This window comes from Hakea prostrata, chromosome 5 (genome assembly GCF_041222555.1).
Source record: "Hakea prostrata isolate BN-2017 chromosome 5, UWA_Hpros_2, whole genome shotgun sequence".
Classification (NCBI taxonomy): domain Eukaryota; kingdom Viridiplantae; phylum Streptophyta; class Magnoliopsida; order Proteales; family Proteaceae; genus Hakea; species Hakea prostrata.
In genome coordinates this window covers 58,902,867-58,924,475 of record NC_142604.1, presented here as the reverse complement: position 1 = coordinate 58,924,475, position 21,609 = coordinate 58,902,867, and the positions used below count along the sequence as shown (strand labels likewise).

The following is a 21,609-nucleotide window of genomic DNA, read 5'->3' as shown; positions in this document are numbered from 1 at the left end:
AGGAATGGAGGAATGAGTTGAAATCTTCTCCATCTAGCCAGTCCGTTAGATTACTTTTTCACACTCATATGAGGTAGTGGGACCTACATTTACGGGATCAGTAAGTGTCAAGTAAGACAGTGTGGGACCCACACTCATTTGATAGGCGGGCCATTGGGTGATGATGATCTTTTCTATGTGGGAAATTATAAAAAAAAAAATTACAACACACTTCACATGAAGAGAGAATTCAAAATTCAAGATTAACACTCCTTTTAGTTGGCCAAATAACATCTAGACCTCCCTTTACCTAGCAAATGTATGTATGAGTCTAGATTCTCTATTTACATGAAGAGAGAATTTTTTATTTAAAAAAGAAAAAAATAAGAGTGAATTTTCCACACTCACATAGTCACATGTCGCTACTAAACTGGTTTGTCCACTCGATCGGATTCAGAATCCCCTAATGTTAGGTGGATTTGATGGCTTCTATGCTTGTAATTAAAGAAAAATGAAAGACATGGGGGATGAGTTTAGATCTTCTCCACCCAATTATCCCGTCAAACTATCATTCCATACTCACAAGAGGTAGTGGGACCCACATTCACGGGATCTACCAATGTCAAGCAAGGCAATGTGGGACCCACACTCATTTGACGGGTAGGCCATTAGGTGACAATGATCTTCTCTATATGGAAAATTACAAAAAAAATATATATATTATGAGCACACTTCTTCTAGTTTACAAAATAACAAGATTAACACTCCTTTTAGTTGGCCAAATAACATCTAAACCCCCTTTTAGGCTTTTACCTAGCAATGTATGCACTAGTCTAGATTCTCTGTCCACGTGAAAAGGAAAATTTTCATTATCAAAAAAAGAAAGAAAGAAGAAATTTTCAAATCCATATGATTACAATCATAACATGTGTTTAATTTTGAAATAAAGTATTTTTTTAAGGAAATTTTCAAAAATTGAGGATTTAATATATACCTCATTCAAAAGATGAATTTTGTTATTTAACCATGTGAGTTGGAAAATTTTTCTTTGTAGAGTTGAGGGAAGATTAGACTCAGTTATTTCCCTTATTACTTGGAAAAGTTAAAAATGACTGACTGTATCAAGTTGAATATGAGATTTTCATTATTACATAATCCAATTATAGAACATGTCCATTTATCCCTCAACCCTAAATGATTACATTAATCAAGAATTATGTACGTAATTAATTAATAAAATATTAGACCAAATCAAATTTATTCAACTGAAAACCACGCAAAATCTTACTCATTAAAAGAGTCAAAGAGAAGGATCCAAGATAAAGTCAAATAATCAAATTAATATGCTCAAAACCAGGTACCCAAATGGAAGAATGATGTGGTAATCCAATTACTTGATATTAAGAATTTAGGACAAAATATTTAAGTATTTTCTCTCCCGTATAAATCTAATAATGTCATTTATCATTCTATAGTTTTGAGTCTTTTGACACGCAATCGAAGTGAATATCAACATATTAAAATATTAGCGATGCAAATTCACAAAATTTGAATGTCAATATGTTTACTTATGTCGTTCTAGATTTCAGACAAGATGCTTGTATTAGGGCAAGTGTGAGTTGATTAATACAACTGATACTTCACACACGTGAACATGATGACTTACTAGACTAGAAGATAACTAATAAACATAAGATTCTATCCATAAGCATGTCATGCCAAATCAAAGATAATAGATAATGATAAGCCGTACTTTACATTTACAAAATGTTCAAATTATATATTTGGTGTATGCTAAGAGAGTGTTTGATAATGTTATTAGATAACATTTTTGGCATTCTTATGCTATTTGGGAACAGAAGAAGGGTTAGAGGCGTTAATAGGGGTGCAAGTTTGGCCCTGACAGCCTTGACCTGCCCTAAGCCCGCCTTGAGCCCAAATAGGGTTTGGGCTCAAGATTTTGGCTTGAGGATTGGTTAGGGCCAAAATATTATGGCCAAGGCAAGCCTGAGATTACTCTTTGGCCCGCCGGACCTATCCGACCCGTCTCTAATTTGTTGGGCTTAAGGTTAGGGACAATCATCCTTGGCCCTGTAGGACTTAGGGTTAGGGACAATCATTCTTGGCCCTGTAGGGCTTAAGGTCAGGGACAATAATCCTTGGCATTGAATTAGAGTCAGGGCGGGAATGGACAATAATCCTTGGCATTGAATTAGGGTTGGGCTTGGGATTGCAATAGCCCAACCCAACTTTGTTGCAGCCTTAACGTGTTTGTTAAAACGGTTCGTTCTTTTGTTCTTTAAGAACGGACTGGTCGGAAAAGTAGTCTGAAGAACGCCTTTTGCATAACATTAAAAAGATGTTTTTACAAAAAAAAAAAGAGAAACGGAAATGATAAAATTGGTCACAATTAAAGCCTTGAAACAAGTTTATCAAACACCAAGTTATTCTAATAATGTTCTAGAAATATTTTGAGAACGGAATTATCAAACGCCCATTTTCAAGCAAAGAACGGTCTTTTAGCACAGAAATATTAAAAAATGATTTTACATTAGAATTGATCTCTCAGAACGAAACATTATCAAAAGCATACTAACATGCTAAGGACATGATAATCAGGATGATGCTATGGATCTATACCATATTGCATCTAAGGGTCAAACTTGGAATTAGAATGTGATTCAACTGTGCTGTTAGGTTGAGGAATGAATTCCATATACAGTTGAATCATAATTGGGATGTCAAATCAACTCATATGGCCTGATTCAAGATTTGAAAATCACATCAGAACCAGTTTGAGCTAACATTGTTGCTGAACCAATCCGGTTCAACCGATTGGCAACCTTTATCCGGAAATAAGAGAGAGTGGAAACCTTAGCTGGGTTGGGTCGTTCTAACTGGACCATGCTTGTGTCCTACGCATTGACACGTTCAGCAAGATTGACACAAGATTGTCAATCGTCAGATCAAGATTTTGACCAAAATCTCAATCAAATCCCAATCCAATGGTCCACTTAACGGTCCCATGCATTACATGCACATGACTGAAGCAAAATGCAACCACCACTCAAGGTGTAATCATCATTAAACATCATAAGAGTAACACCGGTGAATCATTTCTAACTGTACAGTTCTTATTTTTCTTGGCTAGTGTTGTGTACTTGTATCTCATTACTGATGATGTTTCTGGTTCAGCTTCTCTTTATTGTCGCTCTTTTCATCCTTGACTTTGTAGGTGCCACATTTAAGTGGGAATGGTGGTTGGGGCCCGGGAGAGGAGGGGTTCTGCACTGCAATGCAATGCACTTAGATAATGACATGAATTGATTTTGCCAGCTTTGTAATCACAGCGTTGACTGTTGGATCTGAAAAAGTCACGGTCGCCATCTGAGAGCTTCCTTATAGCAGCAAATAAAGAGTTCCCCCTACCGACAACCCCAGATTAGGTGAAAAAGAAATGCAAGTTTGATCTGCATTAGGTTCAACCTCCAACGTAAGCAGGAAGTTTTACTTCGCAAGTAAGCATGGAAAGAGATGGTCACTGATTAAGTTAAAAGGAAGGAGAGGAAGGAAAGGAGCTACTTTCTGTTCCACTGAACTGCCATTATTGACTGTAAAAAAAAACGAGAACGTCAAGTAACATTACAATGATTCACCATGGCCAGCCAAAACAAAGACTGAGCAGTCATGATTTTAACACCACTTGAAAGCCTAAAAGCAGCAACTGCACAGCCAGCACCTCATCCCTAATGAATCCCTGCACATGTTTTACTCACTTTCGCTTCCTTTTCTTTTTTCCTGTGCAACTATCAAGGATTCTCTGGAAATCTCTATCTAAAATACACTATTAGTCACCAACAGGCTCAGAATCATATTTGCCGAAATGCCTCAGAAAACCTCAGAGGGGAGATTGAGGTACAGTCCTGTGCCATAGACTATCGTTTCATTTTGATCCAAGAACCCTCCAGGTTTTGTAATTGTTAAAAAAAAGGATATGGAAGTGTCGAACAAACATTTGAGCATGGGTTGGTGACAATCAGCTCCTTTCTCCAAAAAGTGTGAAAGATTGAAAACAAGTAACAACGTATTATGGCGACCGCAACGATTCCGCACACCTAAGTGGGATTCCTTCAGGATCTAACCCATCCACTTCTGAGTGCTTAGAGAGGCGAGAGGTCAATGAACCTGTAAGGACATGCATCAATTGTATTTTTTTCAACAGTACAAAAACCAAGTGATAGAACAACAAAAGAATGCATTGTCTATAACGGGCAGCCCTAGCTGCTTCTATAGTGCATAGAGCTTCCAAACCTTTCACTTGTGACCTGTATTCTTTAAAATGTGCTTACTGGTTGAACAAATGTATGAGAGACAGAAGGATTACTTTTAATTTTTTCCACCTTCTAACCTATAGAGGATAACCCGTAAAAAGTGGTAAACAGAGCATGTCACAAGGTAGAAGGCTTGTAGGCTATACCACTTTAGAGGTAAGTAAAGCTAGTAGTACTTATATAATACATGAAGTAAAGCAAGGGAAATATACCATCCACCATGTCCTTGGTTTTGTGGAGGAGGAAAGTCCCAGCAAGAATAGTCACAAACCCACACATTTCTGTGACAATCTGTGTTGGATTTTGCCGATCCCAATCCTGAATAGGTAAATGAATAAGTTAAAAATTATAAACAATTAAGTTCTGTTTTAGGACTGAATTCCAGCACCAGGTCATGAGATATTCAAATTGCATTCAATCAGGAACCAAATTTATGCAACCACGAATTCAGAACTAACAAACAACAATTTGAAACTACCTTCTGAATTATATTTCCTGGAATTGGGCATTTAAAAAATTTCTTCACCAATCAGCAGAGATATTGAGCAGTTGATGGTGGTTAGGTACGATAACCCCAGGTTCTGGCTAAACACCTCCACTCCAAGATCCCAAGCAAACTCAAATAAAGGCCAACACACTGATGAAGGTGAGATTTTAGCACTAATCACTAACAAACAAACAGGATAGGTACTCTTCGGAAGATGGTAATGGTCCAATAGTCAGATTAAAAAAAAATAAAAAAATGGAGAATCCTGAATTCCAAAATACAAATTCAAAAATTAGGATGAGAATCAAATCAGCCTAAGCATTTGAGCTGAGTGTCTGGTGACTGTTAGCCTGAATTCAACCTAACAGCTGACTGAAATTAATTATTAAACATTCAAGCCTGAAACGTAACATAAGACAGAATTGGGACATTTATTTTATTTACAGATGAGAGGTCACTTTAATATTCAGGTTGGAGGTCACCATAGGGCAGTACTTGAATGCCCCATCAGACCTCCCTAGTTTGAAGGTCAGATTCTCCTCAATGGGCAAAATTGTTTTTTTTGGAGGGGAATGAAGAAACAGAGTATCTGCCAGTCCAAACTCAATTCTTGCTGTGATTTAGTTCCCACTAAGAAGCCAAGAACAGTATGCAATCAGCAATGATGAAGGATGACAAACCTACGCAAGTTGGATTAAATAAGTACAGAAAGCTTGAATAGTCTCAAATGAATCAACACTTAAAGGACAAAAAAACAAAGGAAAAGAAGGAAGAAAAAGAAAACTATGGCTTTCCACAAACAGCATCCTGTCCAAGGCCTTTCAGCATGACTGACTTGAACAGCACTCATGAAGATGGCTTTCATTTTTAGTGAGCCAACGGCTCCGACAAAATTTATATAGAAAAACTAAATCAAAATCCTAAGACTATGAAAAGTCACAATCCGATTTTAAATAACTAAGCATAGTTTAATAAAAGAAGAAAAAGAAAATCTCCTCAAGGAAGGTGATAATTCAAAGCCTTCTAAACAGCTTAAATAAAGACCAACTAAACTAATAAAAGTATGCTTATATTCTGTCGAAGTTTTAGGCCCATTAAGATGTCCCCTTACAGATCAAAAGTCAAAAACATGCATGCTCAGCCTAAAGCTTATTTTCAATAGCATAATCCCTTTACAGGTAGCTGCATTACTCGTAACAATACTTTCTCAGCTAAAAACTCCAATTTATATGAAAAGAATATATAGTTGCCTTTCATAAAATAGAAACTTGAAGCAAATTTCAAGACTTAAAATGATTGATGTACCCAATTTCTGTGTATGCAAAGCCAGACACAGAATGTGGCAGGGAAAGATAATATCATATCCAAGTAGAGAAAAAGAAAAACCAATTGAAATATTCAAGGCATTTATCCGCTAGCTCGCTAAGAATGTTATATTCAGTGTTGAATTACCTGCTAAGATCTGGGACTACCTTTTCATTTTGCTTAGATAGTACAGATATTACTGTATTGAAAACCTACCTCAACTACTAGTAATCATGCTTTGTTTTGTTCTCTCCCAAAAAAAAAAAGAAAACCATTTATCCGCAAACTCTGAATCTCCATGCACAATATCTGGCAGGGCCAGAGGATTTGGAGAAGACATACACCAGAACAGAACAGGGAAAGAAAAAAAGTTGACTTGAAAGTTGGAAATAGAATACAAGCCAAGTACAGAAAGTTATTTTGCCAAGTTGGAAAGTGGTTTGGTTCCAAGCCAAGTCCGGCCAATCCTTTGGCCGAAGCCAATACATCACCAAACCACTTTTTCAGTCCCCAATCACTACTGAATCATTATGGGCCCAAGAAGACCCTCTTACCATGGCCCGCAAATTACTTTGGGTAGGATGGAATTTCTATTCCACCAATCCTCAAAAAAATCAAGAATTCTATAAATACATTATAGTTGACATTGGTTCCATCATCTGAAAACAAACAATGGGTAGAGATGATCCCTTTCTAGCAACCCATACCACCATCATTATCCTCAAAGTACTGACTCCTGAAGATTAGGAAGCACTCCCATTTCATTGCCGGATTTTCTACAATGACAAATACATCCCAAAACAATACAATTATATGGATTAAATCGATGCATGGCAACATGCATTCTTCTTCCAGAATAAGCAAGATCGTCATTCTTGGTTTTTCTGCTTCAGCAACCAATTCCTAAAAAATGCATGACTCCTCTATTGGTTCACCATCTGGTGGGTTACAATGGGACCCTTTGAAACAATATTTACGAACAAACATTGCAGAAGCAATCATTTTTTTTTTGCCAACACACCACACCTATCCCCTACATGCCTGGACCTGACCAGGTTCTTTGTCCACTACAGTCTAGCATTGATCATGTACTGAGATTTTATCTTTGGGGAACAAACAAGTGCCCTCCACAAGAATGCCTCGAATAATGAATGGACACTCCCATGTTTAGCACGAACCTATCATATCAAATGGTGGGATAATTGTGACATTTCTAAATGCAACATTCATGCCCTTATCAAATCTTTGACAAGGCTTGAACCAATTCCAACAATATCTCAGGCTTCATCCACCAATAACAAGATAACCAAATTGTTGTCCAAACAAGCCCTTCTTGAAGCCCAAATCGCCGCCCTTGATGAAGAGGACGAGGATGACGACGAAGATTATGAACAATCCATTAGTGAATCCATAATGTATTATTGTCATATGGGACAACAAGCAGAAGATCCACTGGATGAAGAGGACAACAATGAAGGCTGAGGATGTGGCAATGGACGTCTCAAAAATATAGCCAATACCACCGGCAAAGGCAAAAAGTCTGCTGTCAAATAATCACCTACAAATATTATGTCTAGTTCTTAGGACTTGAAGGTGGGAAATTGTTAGCCATAACGACACCAAAGAATGCCCTATAAGCCGTGACTGCAATATCGGCACCCTATTACTCAAGGTAAGATATGGGTTACCGTTACTATTCCGACAATGAATAGCATGACGAGTCATATCAGTAAAAGGACAACTTGTTCATCATTCCGGTTTAAGAATGATCCAACCAATATTCGGCTTTGTCAAATAGGATTAAACCAATCCAAACAAAACCCAGCTTAGCCAAATTGGGTTAACCATGATGAACCAAAACAAAGGGAAAACAGTGTCTTTGATACATGGAATGTCCTGAAATGGTTTATCATCAATAATTAATGCATCCAACGGTGCAAAGCAAATATTCTTTCAACAATGCAAATCAAAGGCCAAGATTCATCATCAATCAACGACAATCAAATGGTGCTAACCAAAGATTCTCTCAACAATGCAAATCAAAGCCCAAGATTCAATCAAGGCCAAATCATATCATTTCAAACAATATCTCAACAATACAAATCTAGGGTCAAGATTTGATCTTCCAATTGGACAATAGAGAGCAAAGATACTTTCGACCACAGTACCCAACAAGTTACTATTTCACCAACAGTAACCACATCACAACAATATCTCATTAATACTTTTGCAATCAGCTACAGTGCCCGACAGCATCTCTTATTCATCTACAGTGATAAATGTTTGGAAAAGAACCTTCAAGGTGCACTATTCCGGATTTCAAATTTCGAATTTCAAATCCATCAATTCCCATCATTGCTTATAAATAGAGGTGTTCTTTATTGTGAACGGGACTCTCTTTTAGAATTCATTTCCACTTCTCTTTAGAAGAAAGAAACCCTTTCCCCATTACTTGTATCATTCCTCTATGATTCTCCATCAATACTTGTAACACCACAAAAGATCTTATTATCTCCCTATATATATATATATATACATAGGTAGGCTAGGTAGCTGATCTTCTTAGTCCATTCTTACAAGAGTAGGAGTATTCTTCTTCTGCTTCTTAATCTTAAATAGAATTTCCCCGCACACCAATGGGAACATTCAATTAATCTATTGGAATTGGCTCTATATCGATGGAATCTCATAATCCATACATAACTAATTGGTATGGTATATTCATAACATAACATATGACAAATAAGAACTAGAATTCTTATCGATACCGGAACTTACAAGGAAGAAAATGGATTTATGGCTGGAATCAAATATGCAGTATTTACAGACAAAGGTACTCCGTTATTAGGGAACAATCAATATAATTCTAATGTTGAATCAGGATCAACTAGGACAAAAATAAAGCATTGGATCAAACTCATGAGACAACCTAAAATTTTTCAAGATGAGGAGAAAGAAAAAATTTCTTGCAACAGAAATAAATCATGCTAGAAAGTCCTAAAAAAGAACTCGTGAGACACCAACTTCGATGTAGATATTTAGATAAACACGTGGCAGACAACTACTCCCCAAGGTCAATTTTTTTTCATTCTCGTGATTTTATCCAATCACCAGAAAGCTGTATGAACTCCTTAAAACAGGTAGGATGTGAGTACCATTTCAAGTTTTTCACCTTGATTTCAATCTCTAGTCTCTAGCTTATTAGAATTATAGCATATAATCCTCCAAATCTAGTAAGGTTCCCACCTCCAACATATCAGTTATTTTGACACACTATTTGAAGAAAAGGATAACAAATTATCAGAAACTCAATTCCTCAAGAATCAACATTCTTAATATTTTTTTCTTCTTTTTTTTTTTTGGGGTGGGGGGGTGGGTGGGGTGTTGACTGACCCACAGTAGTCACAGTGGCTTAATAAAGGAAAATAGCTCTGCAAGGTCTCACTAAATCTCTGGGTCAAGCAAAACCAGTCCTAGAAACAATCACCATCAGATTGACGACTATCAATTCTCAAAAGAGGTAACCAAGTTCCATATTATTTCATACTTCTTGCACAAAAGACAGGCACTAAATGTTTCACATAAGCACAATGTAGATTCATGCAGTCAATTAGACAGGTGATGCAAATATGACAATTAACCAATGCTACTGTTACCTTAAACATGATCACACTGGCCAAAATGGTTAATGATGTAAACATCACATAGTAGATAGGAGAAACAATAGCAGTGTTGAAAGTATCGAGTGCCTGCAAAAAATGCAAAATGGAATTTTCTTTAACTACAAACACTCAAAAAATCAAAGAATAAAATTAGAAACTAAATACCAGTAAGCATGAGTTTGAAGAGTGTGCTTGTCTTATCACACATTCACATGCAAAAGGAGCCATTTGAGATAAAAATACACATGACCAAGCTGTGAAGATCAAGGACGTCTACAAAAGCAAATATTTGCAATTCCTTGCTTTTAATTCCGAATTACCAGAGCTAGATTTGTGGATCTAGTATTTTTGATAGAGAGGCACCTAGTCACCAAAGCCTAGAATAATAACGCAGCAATGCTTAAGTATGCGTGTGCTAACATTTCCATTTTGAGAGACCAGTTCTTGTGTAGAACTATTTTTACATGTTACTGTGCTGAGAGACCATTTTTTGTTTGGGCGTTTCATAAACCTATTTTGATAATATTTCCCAATTAGGCCCAACAATCTGAAAAATCTACTTTTCGAGCAAGGGCGTGGGGTGGGAGAGCAAGGCAAAGGGGGGTTTGTAAGTAGGGGTGGGGGTGGTCTCAAGAGAACTTCCCCATTGGGACCACTGTATCAAGTTTTTGTCCCCCGACAGAACAAGTCTTACATATTCTGTTCTTCAGAGTTCAGACCAGTTTTCTCACTAGTTTACTTTTTGAGAACAAAAGAATGAACCGTATCAACACACCCACTACCTGTTCTTCTGATCTCCGAGAACAAACAAACTTATCCTAAATGTCCAAATTGTAAGCTATATTCCTCATATGTACTGCTCCAATTTCCAGATAACACTCAAACACATCCAGCAAAACCCAAACAACCAGACTCTCCCATACTCCATCCCTCAAACAGAGAAAGAAAAAAAGAAGAAAAAAAAATTCTAAAAAGTAAAAAACACCACAATAAAAGGAGGGCAATGCCACTAAATTGTAGACAGATGACTTGGGAACCTTGGAATGGGAGTATAAGAGGCTTTACACATACTGACATATAATATGCATTATTAATATATGCAGTTGTTTGTTTACTGCTTGCAGATATCAAAAGTTTACCAATATGAAATATTATGAAATGCAAAAAGAATGACATACTGAAAAATGCTTTCAAGATTTTTAAGCAATGAGTTAACAAGAATTATCAAAAAACAACATCACGATAAGGGACAGACAAATTTTAGAGAGGACAGTTCACCATCTTATTAAAGACAATTAATTCTCATTTTGGAGCATCAAGGAGAAAAAGCTATCTATATACTCTTCTGAAACCAGGTATATTTTTGCTAAGCAATAAAATACATACTTTATGTCAAACGGTGGTTATACAAAGCTCCGAAAGGAATGGAATACCTAGAAATTGGCCTCAGGATTTCATCCCTCCAAACTGAAATTCCATGAACTCTAAAATGACTTCTGCCACTGGAGTTCTCCTCCAGAAAATATTAATACATGATCAAATAGTCCTATTTAATTACTAAATGTCTTCATGGGCTTAATTGGGTCAAAGAACCATGAAGCTCCATCCAAATGCAGATGGATAGAACATAGAGAATCTAATTTTGTAGACTATCCTCTCCCCACCCGCTTCCCAACATTGTGCATATGTGTGTTTCTTTTCCCATTCTCTAAGGGCCTATTTGGTTACATGAATCCAAAGATTTGAAAATCTCTGGATTCACAAATGGGAGATTCATACTTGTTTGGTAGTGTGAATCCCTAGATTAATGAAATCTAGGGATTCACCTTTTTACACTAAAACATGAATCTGTAGATTTATGGGTATGAGGTAATATCTCTAAAAGTGCTAAACATTTGAACCATGACTCTGTAGATGTTTTTTCCGGATGAATCTACAGATTTTATTCCAAAGATTCAGGCTAACCAAACAGTTAATTTTATGAGCCATGACTCCATAAATCTGAAATCTATAGATTTGAAATCTCTAGATTTTTGAAATCTCCAGACTCAAGTAACCAAACAGGCCCTAAGGGAGTGGGGGTTGGTCATTGAGCCCCCCCCCCCCTTTTTTTTTTTCCTTCTTCCTCTTCTTCTGTTCTCTTATTTCTTATCTTTGTTCCTAGTAGAGAATCACTCAGGAAAATGAGAAGGCACCTGGACCCAACGAGAATCAGGAAGAGAATCTACCAACAAAGTGATTGGATGACCTACAGTTAAGTGATAAAACTCCACTGTGTCGAGATCCAATGCAGGGGTAAAACTGAGCAATAGCACAACAGGTCTGTGACCGAATGTGGCTTAAGGTGTTGCTTGTGATTTAGGTGGTAGCTGTTCAGAGCATTTGCATCTATATTCTGATAACAAGGCAGCAATAAGTATAGAACCACACACACTGAGATATGACCAAGAGTTCATCAGGGAGAACTTGAAAACACACCATATGTGTTCCTTTTATCACCATAGAAAACCAATTAGCCACTTCATTTGCAAAGGGCTTCCATTATAATGTTTTTTATCCTCTTGTATGCAAGTTGAGCATGCAAGAAATATATGAACCAACTTGAAGAGAAATGCTTTATTTTCACATCTCTGTCCTGTTTGCCTTGTATGTGCTAAGGTGGAGCTGAGTCATCTCCCCTACATACCCTATTTGTTTCATCCTTTTAATCTATAAAGTGGGCCTCTATCCTCTAGAGATGAGCCAAATCATTCAGACATCCAACTAGTCGTGTTTCAAAAAATTCAGACAGAGTTTGCATTTTGGCCTGGGAAATACAATATTGGCAGCTATTCAGAAATTGGAGCCCATATCTTTTTCTCCTGTGAAGTGAACAGGTTTGTGATGGTTAAGATTCCACCTGACGCTGATGGAGTGATAAAAGTGAACGAGGGCAGACGCTCATTGTAAATATGGACCCTTTTGGCTTCGGTAGCCTTATATGAGGAGATTGGGATCTTTTGGTCCAATTAGAGAGGGTGGTTTCCATATAGCTGAGTTGTTGACTATAAAGATGATACAAAGTAAGGGTTTTGTTACTGCAACGGTAGAATGTGAATCAGCAATTCAACAGATGACACATGGTCAAGAAAATCCATGGCATCATTCTCAACATAAATTGGTTCACTATTTAACCTCTCATTTCTCTCTTTCATATCAAGGGAAGCTGAGATCAGATTCCAGAAAGTCAATAACACAAAATATTGCACGGTAAGGAGTTATGAGGCCAACAACACATTTCAGGGAGGATGTTCCATTGTAGCTAAGTGCTATTTCATGATTTCAAGTCAGGGATTCTGAAATTTTAGCATCTGATTTTTTTCTTGTTGTTTTTATTGCAAATTAGTATGTTCCCCTCCTTTCCTTTACAATAAAGTCATACAATTTATCTTTGGAGGAACAACTCAGGTTCTACATTTAGAAAGAGATGAAAATAGAGGAGAAGCAGAAGAGGATGTTCTGATGGCAATTCAAATACTTTAGGTGACAGTAACACACATTCACTGCATATATAGGCCAGAGTATCTCATATTCTGATTCTTGAACTCCCAACACTAATGTGACTTTGGAAAAATAGTAGTTTCCAACTCTAATTATGCTCCACAAGCTTAATGTAAAGCCAATTATTACCAGAAGGAGGGGATATCTATATATTTATTTGCTTTGGAGTCAATTAACCAACAGATCTGATTTCAAGGATTTAGGTGCATTATGGTCAAGGGATCAACTAAATATTCAAGTAGTCCAAACAGAACAGAAAAAGCATTCAACAATTCCTAAAAAAGCATCCTTTTCATAGAACATGTATCATGCACAAAAAAGTATGGGAGCTATAGTGAAGTACATTCTACTTGTTTCAGTTGTTTGGATGGAGAAGAATGCAAAAAAGAAACAGTGAATAAGTTGATTACCTTGTTTAAATAATTCATTTGAGTAATAACACATGTAATTACAACAACAGCAAATATCCATGTTTGGGGGTACATCATCTGATTCGTTCCTGAGAATGTTAACTTCAGAGCAATTCCTAATGCTTTAACACTCATAACCTGACAGAAAATACCATATGTTCAATAAGACCAATAGAAATACCCAGCAAAACCAGTTAAAAGGGGGGAAATAACCAACTATTGCATACGTACCGACAAAGAACCTACAAGTGAACACACTCCAATATAGACCATTATATGTGTTTGTCCATACTGTGGGATAACATGGACTACAAGCATAAAAACTGCTGCTACTACCAAAGCCGCATACAAAAGAAAAGCTGCACGAGACGTTAAAAAAAAAAATCAAAGCCAAAATACAAGATCTAGCACAGAAACAATGATCAGAGAATAAATTCCAAACTTTTGCAAACTCAACTCTTCAATATTGCCCACATGCTGAAAAATACCTGGTTCAGTAGCCAGATCCCATACTTGTGCCACAGATTCAATTTCTTGTTCTGGAGGAGCATGCAAAACAATAGTGGTCGACCCCACAACACACAGAACACAACCAAGAATGCCAAAAATATGTAGCCTCTCCTTTAAGATAATATGTGCAAGTACAGCACTGCAACATAATATGAACATTAGCACTAGTAATTAGAGAAGTAGAATACACATTCTATGTTGTTGCATGACTATGACACATGCCTGATAATAATGCTGAGTGCACCAAGTGGAGTAACCAGGATTGCTGGTGCAAATGCATAGGCTGCAAAATTAGCAACTTCCCCAACAATCACTGTTGCAATAGTAGTTAGGAATTAGTATCCAAATCAATTGTACCAAAAATTAGTAGTGAACATGTAATTCATAAAGGAGATCAAAACGGTATACTACTACTGCCACCACACCACCCACTAAACTAACCATGGAAGCAAATACCAGTCAGAGCATAATGATGGGACCATAATTACACAACATTTATTAACAGTTAATATTTTGAATGGATAATTGTGGACAAAGTGGATTATTTTGTCATTTTCACGTGATTGCATGCCTTACTCAAGTAGGAGCACAACAGAAGTCTCATCTTTGTTGGTCTAGTGATCCATAAGCATCCCTCCTACACTGCTTTTGCAAGCACAATGGCAGCAAGGTGCTGGATGCCTAAATGACCAGAGCATCAGTTGGTTTGCTTCTTCCACTTAGGACCATGTTAACATTTAACTTCAGCAATAGAATCACCTTGATTTTATTATTTTGACAGGTAAGGAGGGAGGGAAAATGTGAACAGGAAGCTTGACCAAAGACTTCTTAGTAGCAATAAGTTTTTATGCCCCACAAGTTAACAAGCGTGCCAAGTTCTTGTTCACAAGAACAATATTTTAAGAAGGATAAAGGAGGTACTTATTCTGGTTGCAGGGAAACCAGAAAACAGAGCAAGTACTTCATCTATTGATAAGGATAAATTAATATCAAAGTATAGCCAGGATTGAGATACTAGGAAGAGAAACTTTAATCTGAAATTATCAAATGAAGCAGGCTAAAACTTGACAGGTACACAGGGTATTCCCCCAGTTTAAACAGGCAGAGAAAATATGAAGGAAGGGAGAGAACAATTACGAAGAAATGGAGAAGAACGGGGGAGAAGATTGTTGAGAAGGAATTCACCTGAGAACACAAGAAGTATGAGGATAGAACAGACCTGGATCAACAGAGACAAGGTCCTGGCCTGGCTGGTTCTGAGACCAGTCTCCCATGCATAAGGAAACCGGAACCCAAGATATCTCCACTCAATTTGAGAATAAATGGTTACATGCATTCAGTTTTATAGACTCAAAAGAATCCTATTCATAATCTAAAACTGAAAAGCTTATAAAAGTGAATCAAATTTCAAACTCCAACCGACTCATTTCATCGTCTATTTTCTGAAGTCCCAATCAATATGTAAAATCCAAACCAGAGAAATAACCTATAAGAGACATAAAGTTCCAGGGATATCCCTAATAACCAAAACCCAGGTTTAGACTGGTTTATTGAGTTCAACCATGAGCTACTATACTCGGTATAAGAGGTTACCACCGCAAGGTCAAAGTCTTAACCCTCCATCTCGTGGAGAGTCTGTTTCCTGACTTGATCCTGAGACCACTAGTCACAGGCTCACAATAAAGCAATATATATAGATAGAAAAAACAACCTAACTTTTAATCCACAGAAGAGAAATATGAATAGAACTTACTAGTTATCATGCCTGCCCACCAAAGTGGTTCATATAGGTAAGAATAGCCTCCAACCCCTGTGGAAAGAGTAGTGTTTGAAATTTCATTATGATCTCAAGGATGTTAACAAGGGTAATTTCATAATTTACAAAAACGACATGTTCATAAGTGCAAGTAACACTAAAGGCACAAACATATAAATATAGCCAGTTATTTTTGACATAATTAGTGCACACACAAAAGAGGCAACTACACAACATTATGACCAGCATGAAAAGTGAGCCTGACCTTATTTTATACCATCTGTATGTTTTATGCCATTGAATGTGCTGATATTACTATCCACTGACTAGCCCACCCCTACCCAAGAAAAGGAAATGGGACTTTTTGGGATTACCAGATTCTTGTCAGTCCACCAGGCCAGAAGTCCAAGAAAAGAGATATGGATCTTCCACAGCCAAACACCTACATCATCTGTTTGGTAATCCAAATAGGGTTTCATCCATTGGTGAGTATTACTACAGGATTGTCACAATCTCAAATGTTTCAGACATGTGTCAAACAAAGTCAATGAAATACAGATTGAAAAGAGAAAATCAGTAGAAATATGTAACCGGGCATAGTAACAACTCAACCTGGGTATATCTAGTTGAAGTCAGTACATTTCATGGGTCATAAACTCAGAGGATATCAGGATTTCAAATTTTAAGGTGACACCAACCAAGGGCTCCCAAGAAACCACCTGTATACCTTGACAACCTTACATATGCCAAAAATCACTAAGTTGTTTGAGTCATTGCTCAAGTTAATTGCAACTGGAAATAGTGATAATTCAAATTTAGTTTATGGTACAGTAATTAAGTTGTGCAGTAAGTTCAAAAGGTAAATCGGAGTTTAATTTCTATTTGAATCCCATGGTGAGGGCTGGACAAGCACCAATTTTGAACAACCTGACAATGGATGTATGAGCTTATTTTTAGTAGGTTCTCAAAGAAAAATTCATTATACTAGAAGTACCAGCTGCTTTGTCCAACCCCACCCTTCTTTCCTTTCTCCAGTGAATAACTCCTCAACTCTAATTCTTTGATTCAGTCCAACACCAATGCTCTCATCTGGTAGATCATCCAATGCAACACTCCTACCAGCCCAAGACCTAAAGCTAGCCAACCAGTCTCAACATCCCTAGCCTGCATTACATTCCCCAGTCCAACTGAAAATTCTAAAATGATAAGCAGGAACTCCCTAGATGATGGAATGGTGTACCCTAAGTCCAATGTCTGTCACCTGAAACTTAACTTCCTCCTGCGTGCTTTTATCCACTGAATCATCTCAGTGAACATTGATCATTGTTTCCCATTGATTCCCACCTACCAAAATCAGAACTGATACTTGTGTCAGCCATCAACAAATCAGAACCTAGAGGCCTAACCAGTCTTGCCTTGAGAGAGCTTAAATCCTTACTTCTACTTTCGCATCTAGTATCTGATTATTGTTACCCTGTAATTCATCGCTACAAAACTGAAGTTCCCAGACCACTCTTGAGTCAAATTGTAAGCACATAAATGCCAATGATTTCGGTAGGAATCACTATTACCTTTCATTATCATAAAATAGATAACAGTGCATAACATGTCTCTAACGCGACTGACTTTTCAACATTCTCCCTGACGACTAACTTATTCAGCATACCATGGCATGAGGATCCAAGGAATCCTTCTTCTGGTTTGCAAAGCCTTGAGAGAAAAACTACTGTAATATACATTATTTTCTAAGCTTCAGCTGAAATTCCACAGCTTCAGAAGATGCAAACTCTTGACCACGTTTTGAGTTTCCTGTCATTTTGGTTAAACCCTTCAAGTAGAATGCTTGGTTTTGATTGAAATTTCTTGCAAAATCCAACAAAGTTTTGGTATCCTTTCTCTATTTTTGAATCCTAAGAATCAAATTTTCCATTAAAAACCCCAATTATTGTTGGAAATTTAGCCAAACCACTCCCACATTCTTGTAGTAAACCATGCATGACATATAATTATTATAAAATGATCTCTAATTCTATATTAATTCATTTTTGAGGAAATCTTAGTTTATTTAATATAACTATGTGTATTCTAGTACTACAGTTTTCTGTAAACAGCATGAACTGAAGTACAGTTCATTAAAGTCCAAAGCTGAACAACCTTTTTTTTTTTTTTTTTTTTCCCCTCTCGGAATCGTGACATTATGTTTAAAGGGACTCAGAAGGATGTTCTACAAGTTTCATGAACTAATTTATCCATTTGCTGCCTGCAACCAAACATCAAACAACCACAAACTCTCATCCCGGAAAAATGAAATTACAGTTTTGCACCTGACAAAAACCTTAAATCATGAAAAGTACACAGACACAGGCATGTAAATACACAATGCTACATTACAAAATGTTACCATTCCCCTCCTAACCATACTCCAGATGTTCCTTCTCCCAACCTATGCAACTATCCTTTTAACCCCCCATTCAAGTGCACAATACCATACTTAGATTAATACGACTTTCGAATCACTTACCAGTTTCCCAAAGCCAAGCACTATATTCAGCTTCCCTTTTCTACCCCCCCCCAAGCACAAACAATACACATTATGCAGTATCACAACAAAATCCATAAGACCATGTATTGTATTGTATAGTATTGGTTAGCATGGTAGAAGATCTCGCTCTCGTGCGAGATCTCACCTCCTAGAAAAACCGAGATCTCGGTCGAGATATACAATTTTTTAGTGTCAACTCAATGGCCCATCTCGGTGGATTTTAGGGTCCCAATTGGGTTGAAACTCGGTATTTAGCCTATTTAAGGCATATTGAACACATTGATGGCCTTGGATTTGTTAGGAAACAACCCTATGTATAATTTCTAAGTCTATCCATAGTGTGAAACTGAAATGTTGTAGGATTAAGGAATGTAAGGTTATACGATATGTAATATAGAACCTTTAAGGCATATAAATGAAAAATAAGCGTATCAAATGCATCAAACAACCTTAATGTTATCAAAATTCCATCCATATGAGTATCACAATCTCAATTTTCAAGAATGGAATAATAAAATTATACAACCATTAGAAGCTCTATATAAGTCATTAAATCATAAGTTTATAAGACAAGTAGAGAATGATTGATCTTCATTCGACATTATAGATGTGCTAAGAGTAGTTGCAAGTGAAAATTTCGCTGAAATCCAAAAAAAAGGAAAAAATTGAGAGTTCCAGCGAGATCCAAGGCGAGATATGGCGAGATATGGCGAGATCTCAAGCGAGATATCCCAACTCTTTGCTATCAACCTCCATCTCGTCTCGCCTATGTGAAAAACGAGATAACACGCGAGATCTCGGCCTCTCCCACCATGTTGGTTAGTTCAAAATGCAAAACCTTTGCTTCCAGGAGCTATGCCTGTCCAAACTTAACTCCTTAAATAAGTAACTTGAGAATTAATTCAAAAACAGTCAGCAGTATTTTGACAACAAAATAATTGGCTATCCAACATGAAATTTCTTTTCTACAGCTGTCAAGCCAACTGGTGATTATAAATGAAATGATCAACCAAAACATGTAGGGTTGCGAAAAAACAAACAATGCTGAAATAGATATTTTTCTACTACACTAAAAACCCATTGAGTGATGTGTAAGTAGCCTCTTGCAACTCGTGAACTAAGAGACTCAGAGACAAAAATATAGGCATCAATTCCTCTACTGATGAACATGTCACCAACTGAAGTCAATCTGTCAAACAACCAAAAACAAGTCTTAACCAGCATTACAAAAATCTCAAAAATGTCCATCAGACAACTAACTACCCACAAATCAACCATACATCACTAAATATATTGTTACATGGTTCCTAACCCAAAAAAACACAATGAGAAAATTTTTAGAATATAGGCATAAGCTTAAACATGATGGCAATCCCCCCATTTTGCCACTCATAATTGAATGTACTGTCATTAAGACAAGATAGATGTATACACCCAATATTGGTGCTGAACAGGTCCTAGGATTGCACAAAATTGGTGGTGTCTTAAATCACCAAGATCCAACCAACCGAAGATGCATACTTCTGCAGTCTACCCCAACGAGAAGAGCTAGAACTTGGACCAACATAGGTTGCAACTTAACAACTAGCATGATTTAAAATAATCAATTGATGTAGTAGTAAAGATTGACCCACTGTAACCAAGTGGTCATGGTTTCAAATCTGGAAAAAGTCTCTTAGAAAATGCAGGCCAAGGTAAGGCTACATACGTTATGAAACTCCCTGGTTGCAAAAACCTCATTAATCGGGCACGCTCTTCCATCCATTATGACACTCCCCAGACCCTGCAGGGGCAAAAGCCTCATTAACTGGGTACACCGTCTTATAAAATAGCCACTGGGACATGATTTACGAGCCCACAGTAACAGCTTCCAATTAGCTAATCAGTCCTTATGCTCAAAAACTTATGATGTTTGCTCAGGTTCATAGTACACAAACACAGTGCATTCCCCCACAGCAATCTCACAGAGATTTGTAAACGCTTCAAACCCATTTCCGGACAGAAAAAGGCCAAAACTATACCATTCAAATTAAATTAGATTTCGGGTATTATGATCATGCTGTAATGTATTTTTACCAAAAATAGAATTGGATAGATACGACACCACCATCCCCACAGTTTAAAGTATGAGAAAGTTATTTTTACTTGATCCGCACATGGAAAGGATTTAATGTAACAGTACACGCTCCACGCAACTAAAGCTACAATCAAACCAGCACTCAGATACACTATATGATTATAGCTTATCGATTGAATGAAAAGCATACGACGCCAAGTCCAAAATCAACCAATTCCATCCATTATCAGCAAAGCTCAAACAAGAAAACAAAATTTCAGAACTAAAGTAAACTACTTTTGACTATAAATTCGGTTTCACCTGCCCTAACTCCCGATGCGCCGGCCTTCTTCAGACCTTTCTTCTTAATGATGAAGCTGGCACCAATGAACGAGCTAGAAGACAGTGCTAATACCAAACCCTTGATGTTATCAGAGGACATCCCCTTGTAAGAGGATATCCAACTTTGAGTAGCCTCCTGCGCCATGACTGAAACCCTAGTAAAGTCACAAAATTGACGTTGTCCATTTCTCTAGATCCATGACTGGCGAAATTCATCAGTTAGTTCACCACATCCCTCACCAAACAACAGTCAACAAATAGAGAAGCATAGAAAAGACCAAATTGGATAGACTAGATTTAGAAGAAGGCGGTCGCAATTGAGAGCTGCCTTAGCCTTAGCGATCTGATTGAAGATCTGACGGCGCTTTCAAATAGGTAAGAGAGAGAGAGAGTGTATGTTTTGGAATTGCAGATCGGAAGAACAGACAGAAAAAACCGGATTGATCAACAGAGGGATAAAGAAAAAGAGAGAGAAAGAAGTTAAACTGTGTGATACGTTGTCTTTATATTTTTATGGTTGAACCCAGGTTTTTGCCATGCGCATGATGCGTAATACGCATACGAGATCTGAACTATCAAGCACGTAGCACGTTCGCTATTGGTGTCCACTCTCCGATACTGTATAGTCCCGATCACGTACTCCCCCACTGATTCTCTATTAATAAAATAAATTAAAGATGAAATATCTG

At 37.2% G+C, this 21,609-nt stretch overlaps 1 protein-coding gene across 1 annotated transcript; it reads right to left on the bottom strand.

Annotated features, from left to right (window-relative positions):
* Positions 1-2,982: 2,982 nt before the first annotated feature.
* LOC149016823 (putative magnesium transporter NIPA4) lies at positions 2,983-21,438 on the bottom strand. Its single transcript, XM_089154875.1, has 9 exons — positions 20,900-21,438; positions 15,978-16,034; positions 14,447-14,537; positions 14,203-14,363; positions 13,946-14,073; positions 13,715-13,852; positions 9,759-9,851; positions 4,523-4,628; positions 2,983-4,164 (listed from the first exon to the last, which is right to left on the bottom strand). The coding sequence occupies exons 1-9, from the start codon at positions 21,063-21,065 to the stop codon at positions 4,067-4,069; spliced, it is 1,038 nt and encodes a 345-aa protein (XP_089011001.1). The 5' UTR covers positions 21,066-21,438; the 3' UTR covers positions 2,983-4,066.
* Positions 21,439-21,609: the final 171 nt, after the last annotated feature.